The sequence below is a fragment of the Adiantum capillus-veneris genome, chromosome 16 (genome assembly GCF_014529385.1).
Source record: "Adiantum capillus-veneris isolate H3 chromosome 16, ASM1452938v2, whole genome shotgun sequence".
Lineage (NCBI taxonomy): Eukaryota > Viridiplantae > Streptophyta > Polypodiopsida > Polypodiales > Pteridaceae > Adiantum > Adiantum capillus-veneris.
Genome location: NC_140946.1, coordinates 68,355,603 through 68,368,546, shown reverse-complemented (window position 1 = coordinate 68,368,546; position 12,944 = coordinate 68,355,603). Strand labels below are relative to the sequence as shown.

General features: G+C 40.6%; 1 protein-coding gene across 1 annotated transcript; it reads right to left on the bottom strand.

Annotated features, from left to right (window-relative positions):
- Nucleotides 1-11,130: 11,130 nt before the first annotated feature.
- On the bottom strand, nt 11,131-12,447 carry LOC147439222 (uncharacterized). The gene is made up of 3 exons (XM_086484271.1): nt 12,187-12,447; nt 11,613-11,683; nt 11,131-11,501 (listed from the first exon to the last, which is right to left on the bottom strand). The coding sequence occupies exons 1-3, from the start codon at nt 12,329-12,331 to the stop codon at nt 11,295-11,297; spliced, it is 423 nt and encodes a 140-aa protein (XP_086340397.1). The 5' UTR covers nt 12,332-12,447; the 3' UTR covers nt 11,131-11,294.
- Between the last annotated feature and the right edge of the window lie 497 nt (nt 12,448-12,944).

Genomic DNA, 12,944 nt, shown 5'->3' with positions numbered 1-12,944 from the left:
TCCTACGATCTTGTTCCCTTCTCATTTTTCTGCCATACGCTACCTATTGTATTCATCTTTTGCAAGCAATCAATACACTCCATCTTGGTGCCATACTTTGCGTCGCTTTGGATACATCTCATTGTGAGTATGGTGTATGCTTGTTCCTTGCCATTTTTTTTCTGCTTATGTAAAGGTGTGCGGATTCGCCACCATACACACACACTCTCTCTCCCTCTCATATTCCTATCATCTTGCTACTTCCATATTGAGGTGTGCGGATTCGCCACCTTTTGTATGAGAAGTGAGCATACTTGCATGTATCCCTGACCTCGTTATCTTCCTTACTACATGCACGAGTAGCGAGCCCATTCTCACTCACTGACCCCTCCTCTCACCTTATTCTCTGATCACCCCATTCCACATTTGGGCGTGGATCTTGAAATTGTTTTGCATGGCATGTTTCATTGTGTATATGTATGCATCCTAGCCGCATATCTTGCTAGGTGGTGCCCCTATTGTGTATTCCCCATGATGAGGCCATTGTGCATAGTCTTGGTGTAGAGGCCACCGGGTCTATTTTTTCACTTCTGCCTCTCACTATCTACATACATTGTCTGTTTCACAATATCCTTCTCGATTGGATCTTACCAAAAAACCTTTTTTGTGAGTGCTTTGACTTATTTTTTGGTGATCATAAACTGCTTGACAACATTCTCATAGGATGGAAATACCATCATCCTATGAAAGGATTAGTTTTAAATAATGACTTTCTTAGACAAGAAACAATCCCTTACTGTACTTGCGTTCAATTTACCTCATTCTGCAGAAATTTTGAAGGATTTGGTAACCATGGCTGTACTCAGGATCTTAGCATTATCGATAATGTCACAATATGTAAATTACTAGCCAAAGGGCTCAATCACATACCCAACTATCCAAAAAACCCTTACCTTGCTCTATCAGCTTTACTTAGCTGCCTCACTGACCTTGTCAGTGCTCTCAGACTGGAGACGACAGTCCTACCGGACTTAAAGGAACTAGTGAAGGAAGGCTTCCTTCATAAAATTTCTCTATTTCCTAGGAAATGGATTTCTTATGATTGCTCTTGGCTTACTCCTCAACTAGCTCTTGATTTTCAACTAATCTCAGATAAATGCTCGTGGTCGCGGGCTTGACAAAAGTGCCAACTGTCCTACTATTATGTGCAAATACCTTGCTTGGAAAGCCGCTCGGGATCGAGTGTCAGGTAAAGAATTCTGTCATACTAACAATACGCCGCAAGAGATCACGTACAAGATCTCTAAACATCTAGGACAACTTGGCTATTCTCTTAATAACACCAGGCTACCTGTACTATTTCCTACATATAAATTCCACAAACATAAATTCAAATGGATATCTGATGCCTCTAACTGTATCTTCATAGATATCACCAAAAAGGTTACTCTCTGCCTTGATATTATTCTCACAGAATTTGAACTCATTTGTGCAGAGAAGCAAAGAATTCGCAAAAACTTCCTAAATATCCAATACAATCTCTTCTGGCTAACAAAAAACGCTACAAAAGTCACACTTAACCTTCCTCAACATATCTTCCACATCTTTACAGCTGACATTACACAATGCTATGAAAACATTCCACTTAGTGGAGATCTCGGCCTTAAGACTGTTTTAGCTAAGGTTATTAATTTAGCCTTTTCCAATGCTAAAAAAAGAAAGTATCATTTTATCTCTCTATCCAAGAAACCCAGATGGATTCAAGCATCTCACTCCATACAACCTTTACACTTCAATGAAACAAAGCTCTGCTCCTACATCTTCCGGCTGCTGAATAACTGCACTGTGATTGCAGGCGGCTGCTGCTTTAACCAATGCCTTGGCATCCCTATGGGCTTCTCTTGCTCACCACTTATGTGTAACATTTACCTTGCCTTTTTTGAATACAAATGGTGTCTTAGGAACTTGGAAACTAACCATAAAATACTTCCATTATTCAATCATACTTTTAGATATATGGATGACCTGCTGAGTGTTAACAACAGAATGTTCTCTAACGAGATTGAGCAAATCTACCCCCACTGCCTAAAGATTGAGACTACCTCCTCCCAGATGATCCGACTGCTGTTGAGAACTTTTTCAAATCAACCCAATTTCTCAACCTTTCAATATCCCTTCATTCCCCGTCTACAGGCGGATATGACCTTAGATTTATTTGGAGAAAGGATCTTCTTAAGCTTCCTCATATAGAATTCATTAAAAGAAATAGCAATAGGCCATACAAAGCCTCTATTTGCTCCTGTATTGGCATTCTTTACTTAATTTGTTACTCTTCATCTACCTCCTCTTTGGCATGGGAAGAGATATCTGTGCTAATTAAAAAATACTGCCGGAACGGTTTTAACCATAATCAGATCCGGAATACCATCATACAGACCCTCATTTGGCATAACTGGCCTGGGCTATTGTTTCAAAAAGAGAGTCTCATCTCTCTCGTTAGGTAGTAGGCCCATACACAATGGGCCTACTACTGACCCATTGTGTGGTGTCTGGGTTAGGGCGGGTACACACACACACACACACACACACAACCTTGTATATTGTTCATTAGTTATATTTGTTCAAAAAAAAACTTCCAAAAAGAAAAACAGCCCCCCCCCTCCCCCTTTTTTAAGGCTCCTTCGGCCTGGACCATACTAGGTCTAAAACTTAAGAAATTGATTTTTTATTTGGACCACTACTACCGGGGGCCAAGCCCTTGATTGAATGATGATGCTTTGTCGAGCATGATCAATGTCTACTGCTCTCAGGGATTAGTGAAGGCGGCCTTCCTCCCCCCTGACTGTCGATCCCCATTGAAATCCATAGGTGTGCTGCTCGATGCTATATCTCACACTCATGGTGGAGCGTGGTCTTCGTCTCTCAATACCGTGACACTGCACACGGGCAAGACTTGCCTCCTCCTGCTATAAAAACAAGTGAGGGCTCATCTCTGCCCCTCACTTAGCTATTGTGGGTGTGTTGAGTTATTTTGTGAAACACCTCCTGTCTGCTTTCTACTACCAAGGAGAATGGATCTCTCCTCGGAGGTGACTCAGGTGTTCAATCCTACCTCTGCTGACTTTACTGTTTTACTGCACTATTTATGCACATACTAAAGGTTTTAGAAGGAAGGTAGTACTACCTTTTTCTTGTTAAAAGCATGCATACTGTGTAGGTTTTTTGGCTATGGTATTCTTGCATAATTTGTGCAAATGGTATTTTCTGTTGATATTTTTTCAAAGGGCTTGATATGGTAAAACTAGGAATGGTGCATCCCTGCCTTGTATAAAAACTGCTCCTGACCTCGGACTGGTTGGGTTGCCTCTGTGGCTTACTGTAGGCTATGTCGATTCTTGTAAATTGTTGCAGGTTCATATAGTTATGAGCTTGATTGGCTTTTTTTTGCTAAATCCTAGACATTATGGCTGGCTGTGGGTCTCTTGTGTATAAAAAATGTTCGTCTATGATTGTCTGCATAAAAAAATGGGGGTGGCCTCAGTATGATGTAAAGGGCGCAAAGAATTGACCGCTGTAGTACTTCACCTCCACATAAAACTTTTTGTACATGTATGGCAGTATGTGTATGTGGGTATATGGTGGTGAGTATGATGGGTGGCTTGATGGCCGTTTAGGATACAGTTGGATATGTATTAAAACATGGGCTGTTACTGTGTCCCGACTATATAAATAGTGGCTACAAGGGGTGATGGCCAGTGGGCCACTTGGCTCTGACTCTGGCGAAGATAGACAGCTGGTTCTTGTCACTGTGGTTACTGGTTTTTTCTAAGGAGATAAAGGTATCTACTTATCTGACATGTTTTGAAAACAATGAGTTCTTTTTCTGTGATTAGCTGGTTGCTTATCATAATTGGGAGCTCATATTAGGCCGGACACTACAAACCGTGATAACCTGGCATTTTGTGAAGGTAAGTATACAGCAACTCATTCTTTTGGCTTTGGAAATAGGCTATGGTTGGTATGGCCGGACACTACTGTTCTTGATAATCGATAATGACTTTTTGGATAAGAAGGTATGTATATAGCCGAGGACGTTTTGGCTTGGATATAGCTTCCAAGCTTTTGGCAAAAAAATGATGAGGTTCCAAAGAAAAGGGGGGGAGTCTTGCTACTCTCTTAACTAGTTACATTGCTTGTCTTATTTGTTGTAAAAAACGAGGTAATCACCACCATCATCTATAACCTCTGGTTAACAAAAAGATGTCGGCTTTCGCATCTCTTTATCTAAAAAAGTACCTTTGGTACCATGGGTTCTTCTGATTGTAAAGGTAAGTATATGGTTGCTTCTTTATGCATAGCTATTGAGCGGTGGCTCTTGGTTTTACTTTTGATGGACCTCACCATAGTCTATAAAGTAATTTGAAAGACTGCTAACATACCAAATGAATAAACTAGCTTGTCTAAAGTAATTAAAACCTATAAGATGGACATGGATAACAACTGATATAGTCCATTGATAGCTGTAAAACACATCCAAGGCTAACAAAATTGTTGTCTTGTTTGGATGGATGCAGGTAAGGACTCTATCTTATCTTGGATGGCTTTCTTTTCTTTGGCAAGCAACCTTTCTGTAATAAATTACTCACTGAGGAACGGGGAAGTTCTTTTACTTCTAGTCTTACTGAAAGAGGATATCTTTCCTACAATCATTGTACCTAAATAATTCTAATACTGAGTTATTTTTGTACATATCAGTTCATTTTTCCTTGGCCAACTGTCTTTTGAATGTAAAAATTCAATTATGTCTTGTTAGTTAAGATTTAAACAGCTACACACACACACACACACACACACATGGTGTGAAGTGCCAAGTGCAATAGCTTCATATCCTTTTTCAAGCTTGTTGAGAAGTTGAGAGCCTACACCAACACTTTGGCTATGAAATGCAAATCCAACCAAGAGCCATGCTTCAATGTAAAGCTTGCCATCTTCTCCATCTTCATTACTATTCTAAGAAACTCCTAAGCAACAAGAGTGATGATAAGTGAGGAACTATTTCTTTCTCGTAAGAATGTTTCTTCTTCGGCCTCTTCCCTACCCTCATTCCCTGCTAGCTCTCTCCACCTTCAAAGGTATTCGAGATCTTGGGATTGAGGTTGGGGACAAGTTAATGCTTTCAATTAGCTAAGTTATGAGCATAATTGTGGTGCATGAAGCTCTCTATCTTCATTGCACCATCAAGGTCTCAAGGAACACAAAGCTTGTATTGTACCAAGTCTCCCTTTATGAGGGAAATTATAATACAAAAGCCGTTTGGAGGGGGGACCAACTCCACATAAATCCGGTCCTCATTTGTTGTCAGGTTCTCTAATTCTCTCTCTTACAAAGTATTGTTCATGTCAAGTTAATTAAGTATAATGGTTATGTTGCTACCGCTAATTAAGTTCACCCTCTACCAAGAAGTCTCATAAAAAGGCTCAATACAGTTCTCTTAATTCCGTTATTCTCAATGTTCATAGTCGATCTCCATAACATTGGTATTAGAGCTATTGGTTTCTCTTTTCTTGCTTAAGAAGAGAGGTCCTTAAGTTGTCCATGAAAGGTTGTGTCATAAAATCTAATATCTAACCAACCCAAATGATTTTCTCATATTAAATTGATCACTTAATGTGGGAGAATAAACGGGAACAAGTGTTAAGATATAGATATGTGCTTATAGATCTATCTCAACACGGGGCCAATGGTAAAGGGGCCCAAATGGGAGATGGTCTATCAAAGAGCAAGGCTAACCAATGGAGCATAAGACCTTAGGGTTAGCTTCATTGAAGACCTCCAATAATGTGTGTAAAAGTCCTTTGACCTTAGGTAAGCTAGGGCTGAGCTTGAGGTGGGAACCCGGCCCAAGCTTGAGGTGCTTGACCTGCTTGAGGTGCTTGTCGTGCTTGAGGTGCTTGTCCTGCTTGAGGTGCTTGATTAAGGTGCTTGAGGTGCTTGACTTACTCCATGCTTGAGGTGCTTGACTTGCCGCTTGATTAAGGTGCTTGAGGTGCCTTGACATGCTTGCCTGAGATGCTTGTGGGAATACCCCCTAGTTCAAGTACTTTGTCATGCTTGGTGAGTAAGGTGCTTGAACACCTAAAGTCAAAAGCATCCCTACAAGAGGGGGGGCGATCCCTTTTCCTAGGGATTAGATAGAGAACACACACTCACACACACAAGGGAAGCCCCAACTTGAAGAGCCAGCAAGGACACATGTCAGGTCCCTACCCATGTTACCTTCATGTGTTGCTTGAAGCTTATTGGCTAAGCTTCAAAGGGGTCCAATGATAAATTACTTGGATTATCTAATTGTTTTTGCATTTATCAAGTCCTCTCTCTCAAAGGGGAAAGGGGGACACTTGTCCCAAGCCTACACCTAATGCTAGAAATGGCCCAAGCTTGTGATTGGCTAGGCTTGGCAAGAGCCAATGAGCTTCAATTATGAGCTAGAAGGGGGGGTCGACCTAGCAAGGAGGGGGCTTGCTTGAGGGGTATACTCACCCACACACACTCACAAGCACTCTCATTGTGTGCTATGCAAAGTGCAAGAGCTCCCTCTGCAAGCAAGTAGAGGTTGAGAGCCTACACCAACACTCTTGGCTATGGAGTGCAAATCCAACCAAGAGCCATGCTTCAATGCTTAAGCTTGCCATCTCCTTCTTCTTCATTACTATGCTATTATGTATGCTAGCAACAAGAGTATGATAAGTGAGGAACTAATTCTTTCTCCTACGAAATGTTTCTTCTTCCTCTTCCCTACCCTCATTCCCTGCTAGCTCTCTCCACCTTCGAAGGTGTTTGAGGTCTTGGGACTGAGGCTTGGGATAGTTAAATCTTTCTTCAAGTTTATGTTATGTTTGTGATGCATGAAGCTTTCCATCTTCATTGCATCACCTAGGTCACAAGGAACACAAAGATTGTATTGTAACAAGTCTCTCTTAATGGGAGAAATCATAATACAAATGCCTATTGGAGGGGGGACCGGCTCCACATAAATCCGGTCCTCAAATGTTGTCATATTCTCTAAATTCTCTCTCTTGCAAAAGTATTGTTCATGCCAAGTTAACTAATTGCTATGATTATGTTGCCATCTTCAAATATGTTCACCCGTTATGCTCACAAAGTTATTTCTCAAAAGTACTCTCATTAATTTCTGTTACTCTCAAGTTAAATAGGCCAATTGCATTACAGGTTGGACATGTTCATTGCAATAGGTAAGTGGGACAAGGATCTATTATCTTGGTTGAAAAGGACTTAGTTCGAGGTACACCATTGGGAACTATAGTCTTAATAATGGAGTCTCTTGGGGCTTGCCTTTGGCTTAACCATTATTGAGCTACTAGCAAGTTCAATAGGAACCATAATCAACCGAGCAATGCTAGTCCCTCTCCACTATTCTTTGCAATCAACAGTCTCTAAACCATGGGTATGGCTGCTTGAGAGCTAAGTTTCAAAGGTAAAGAAGAGTAGTAACTAAGGTTTCTGAGGGTACCAAAGCACAAAGTAGCATACACATAATTTCAATTAGCATGGCTGACTATAATAAAGAGAGTAGAATGAATATTTACAACTTTGATTTTGCACATGAAGGTGCTATTGATGATGCCCCAATGTTTGTTAACTATCTTGTTACCAGGTTGCAACAAGATATGGGCAACCCTACTTTGCAAGCCAAAGTTACCCAACAACTTCGTGCTTATGGGATTTCCCTTCCTCTCCAAGAAGAGAGAGAGAGAGAGAGCAGGAAGCCTCTTTTTGAGAGTCCCAAAAGAAGACTCTCTCCGATAAGAGAGGAGGAGGAATCCAATGAGCAAGAAAGAAGTGAATATCCAAACCTTTTTGAAGATGTAGCTCCATGAATATGGCGGTCTCGACGATCCCCAACTCCTCCCAAGAGGAAAAGATCATGAATTTCAGAGATGGAAGAAAGAGTATCTCTTTTCTCCTATGATGGCACCTTTGGTGCTATTGACAAAGTATTGGCCTTCATCCAGTAATTTGATACGGCATTTGGAGATGAGGGCTTCAGAGAGTCCTCCAAGCTACACCATGTAGCTATGCACTTCCAAAACTCTAGGCTATTCTTCGTGGCAATGGCGAGGCCTCAAAGACATGGAAAACTCTCTGAGTGTCTATCATGAAGTAATTCTTGGCAAGCGAAGCCAAGGATAAAGTGCTCACCAAATGACGGAGTTTAAAGCTTCTCTCAAATGAGTCTATCCACAAATATGTTGACAAGTTTTGGGATTTACATCTCAAGGCTACTTTCTTTCAAAGGATAGATTTTGTTGAGCAAAAGCAACAATTTTGTTTGGGAATACCTGAAGAAATGGCCGAGTATGTCAACTCCCAACCAAGTAATTAAATGTTGCAAATCAAGTGATGAAAATCCATGTTTTCTCTTTGTTGACCATTACTTGATCATACAACAAAATTGAACATAACTTGAGCAATTTTAATTCAATTTTGACCAAACTTACCATTTGATTAGCCCTAGAGATGAGTGTACGATTTGGTAGGTGAAAACTATCTTGGGGATGATGAATTGTGATCCATCGTTTTTTGCCCAATCAACTTTTGAAAGTTAGATTTTGTGCTAGCACAAAAAACTCTATGTTCACATGTATATAAAACTCATTTAAAATTTTGATCTTATTTGTAATTTTTAAAATTATTGCTCTTTTGTACTTTAAATTATCAAGATAAGGTGTAACTTGCAATTTGAAAGTCTATTGTTTATTGTTTTTGTGTACACTTTTCAAAATGCAAATTGATGTTTCATATGTTTTATGCCAGTCAAAAATAAAGGTGCTCATTTTGGCCACCCAATTTAGCACCTTTATGTTTTAGAAGCCGTTTAGGGGTAATATCTGTAATAGGCACGGTAATAAATGCGGTACTAATCACGGATATATTCCGTAAACATATGACAAGCCATTGTCGTGGCTATTGCCGCTTTTAGTACTGTAAACGCAAAGTATTCTCTCTCCATTTCCATTTGTTAATCCACGGCAATGTTGGCGGTTCTGGATTTTTTCTCTTATAGCCTCTCTCTCTCTCTCTCTCTCTCTCTCTCTCAAAGTGTGAATGTGACAAATGAGCTAGTTTTTGTCTATTTTACCTACATGTTGCCAACTTACCAGTTGGCAACTTGCACCTTCTTCTTTATTGCCCTATTCCTATCACCTATTGCGTAGGCAGCTTCTCGTCCTTATTTTCGATGGTTGCTTACCATATTTATGACCTTTCATGCCGAATTAGGCCAGGCCCAAAATTTGACATCTTCCAAATTTCTCCATATTTGACATGTACTAGGTTCCTATTTTGAAGATTTGGTGTTTTTTTCTCGACTTATTTACGACCTTCCATGCGATTTTTAATAAATATTAAATGGTTTTTGGTTTTATCAACAAAAAGATAAAAATTGAACTAAAAATTCTTATTAGTGGCCAAAAAATTAGTTTGTCAATTTTTGATAGCCATACCCATCACGCCTTTGGTTGTTGATTTGGTGGTTTCTTCTCATAGTTTGGAGGCATCCATTTTAGGCTAGTTTGATCTCCATGTCTGTGGCAATACCATTTTTTGATACGATATGTCTGAGAATTTTGCCCTATCTAAGTATAAATACACATTTTTCAAGATTTAGAAAATCCTATATAGACGGCATTTCTCAAAGACACACCATAAATGTTCAAAATGACTCTCTCTCTCTCTCTCTCTCTCTCTCTCTCTCTTTGTAGAATGCACACAAAGATCATCCATATATACTTCTAAGAAATTCTATAGATATTCCTTAAAAGTATGGCTCATTAGTCGTTGGAATGTTGTTGGTGCATTAGTCAGCCCAAAGGGCATGACCTTGTAAGAAAAAATTCCCTACTCGGTAGCAACAGCCATTTTATGTTGGTGTTTGGGACCTATGGTCATTTGGTTGTAACCAGAGAATCCGTTCAAGAAACTATAAGCCTCTTTGCCAGCTACCCATTCTCGAACATGATTCGTGATCAAAAGAGGATAATCATCTCATAGTGGCTGCATTCACCTTCTTAACGTTTACACACACTCTGAGTTTGCCGTTATTTTTTGGCATCACCACAGTAGGTGAGACCCAATCAGTGTGTTCTGTTTCGTAGATGAACTCAGCTTTCATGAGCTTCTCAATCTCTTCCTTGATCTTCTTAGCAAATGTCTCATTGTAGGTGTATGATCGTTGTCTTCTCGGCTTAGCGTCATCTCTCATAGGGATAGTATGCTGACATATTTTAGGATCCACGCCCTTGAGATCTTTATAGGACCAGGTGAAAACATCCCTACACTCCTTTAAACATTCGAATTAGAATTTGTTCCTCCTCTTGCAATAGATCTGTAGCAATGTACACTGGTTTTAAATCTTCTCCCGGCTCTATGAGGTCAATTTGTTTGGTGTTTTCAGGTCCCTCATAGGATTTTTCTGGTTCTTTTCGTTGTGCAAGGGTTGTTCTAGAATGATTCATCGATCTTGCAAATTGTATTTTTTGTAATGAGATGGAACACTGATTGATCCTAATTTACCGCTTTGTGACTCCATCTCCACGGTCCATACTTCTTTCAATGTCCATTTCAACTCCTCATATTTTGCTTTGCACCTAGTTTTCAACATTGGAGGTTATTTTCCTTTAGTTTCATTAGGTTCGCCTCGTTTTTGTCTTGTTTTCGTGCGTCGATCCATGTTTTTCATTGTTGGATATCGTCTCGTTATTTTGTCCTTGATGCAATCTGATGCATCAACCATCATCAAGAATTGTGTTTTGTTTTTCATCGTTGTTTTTGTCGTTCTTCTTTTCAATTTATCTTCTCATTTTTTTCGATATCATTGTTGACGTCTACTAGATGTTGGTTTGAGAATTCAAAGAAAAATCTTCACCTCCCCTCAATAGAAGTTTTGCTCTTGCGTGCTCCTTTTAGAGTTTGATCCCTCCATCGTGAGTGTTTCTTCCAAGTTAACATGATGCCATGAAAATTACATGCGGCAACCAGGATCAACAAAGACATGCTATCAACTATCCCCTGATTGAGGAAATGCCTAAATACACCTCTGAATTCTTCTTTAGGCCTTTGGCAATCTACCTCAATGTTGTCCAAATAAATTGTGAACGTTATGTACACTCATAAGCGAGTTGGCAACTCACTTTTACAAATTACAAAAGTTGTGCAGTAGTGAAATGCTTTAGCAAGGTACAAGCTTTGACAATAAAAACCACAAAACTTTTAAAGAGCCTAACCAAACTCCATATTCAACAACAATTCTGAGGAGGTCCTTGGTTGTCTCCTCGTTTTCCAAGTTTGGGGGGGGGAGGACTAAAGGCATCACCGGGAGTTGGGGGAGACAGATTGTCATAATCCGGCGTGGGTGGGGTGTCTTCATAATCCAAAGTTGTACTTTTGTTGGGTCTAGGATAGTCAGTTTGCTCAAATGCAACATTTGCAAATTGTGTGCTTGGCTACAAATGAAAATCGATTCATGAGCTTCGAGAAACATTGATGAGAAAAAAAGACTAACTTATATCCCTTGTGGGGATTTAAAGTATTCTTTTATGGGCTAGAGGATGTACCATTTGTGAAGGGGCTTGTAGAGGTGTTGGTTGTCGATGTGAATCGGTTCCATTTAGAGTTGAAGGAATACCTATATAATATACACAAGAAGTTTCTAACATTTTCTCATGTGGAAAAGGAGCTCTTTTCTCCATATGTTTCCCTAGGGTGCTCAATATCATGATCTACTGCTCTCATGAGGGACCACAGGCCTAGCTGGGTACCGTTGGGGGAAGGGAGTGCTGGCCCCTACCTGGAGTCGGTGGCCGCCACTCCCCTGCCCCCAACTGCACCTAGCTAAGGATGTGGTCCCTCCCTCACAACAGATCATGAGATCATGATGTCTTCGCAACATGTAATGTGAGAATTCGTCTAATACTTCTAATGAGCTACAAGTTTCTAGAAGAGAAGATTTTGTTATGTTGCTACAACTAGTTTTAGACACATACTAAGTACAAAAGAAGTCTTAGCTAGAGAAATTCTCACAATCCTTTGCACCTTAGAAATGCCTAGTGCACACCCTTCATTTAATATACTCATTTCTCCTTCTCACAATTATGACACTAGGTTATTGTAATTGGTATGATTGATTACCTTGCAGCATTCGACGTTTATGAGCATTGGGGGGTTTACTGGTGGGCGTTTGAGGGTTAACTATTATAGGGGAGCTGCACATGGTCGGCACCACCAATAGCAGCAGCAATGCAGCTATTTCTGCGAGCTGTGGCACGGCACCCATGCTTTGAGAGAGAGAGAGAGAGAGAGAGAGAGCGCTAAGATTGTGCTCTGTGTATGAGAGAGTGTGCGTGTGTGTGAGATAGAATATTTTCAATCATCACATGTTCGAGTCTGAGACAGAGCGTGTGTGTGCGCCTGTGTACTACGTAAATATGAATTTGTCAAAAGAGAGAGCGGGAGAGAGAAAGTCACTCGTCGTTTCATGGGCTAGCGGCTAAGTCAAACGGTCAAATGGTCAAAGCCTAAGTCAAGGTTGTGGGACGCTAGCGGCTAAACCTTTAAAGGTCGACCTTACAACGTCATGACCACTGAACCTATGCTAGCCATGCAAATTCAGAAAGTCCCACAACTTACAAGGCATAGTAGCCTAAGAGGGCTTGCCCATAGGCCTCCTAAAGGGCCTTGCAATTCGGGCGGGAGGGGGGGCGGGGGGGGGGGGGGGGGGGGTGCTTTATCGACTGAAGGGCCCAATAACTTATTACGAGTGCCCCATAACCCAAAACCAGTTGGTCAAGGTTGCTACAAAAACTTCTACACATTTGTTAAAGGTTGAGATAAAATGAAAGGGGGGGGGGGGGGGGGGGGGTTAGGTGTGCCATTAAGAAAATGAAGGG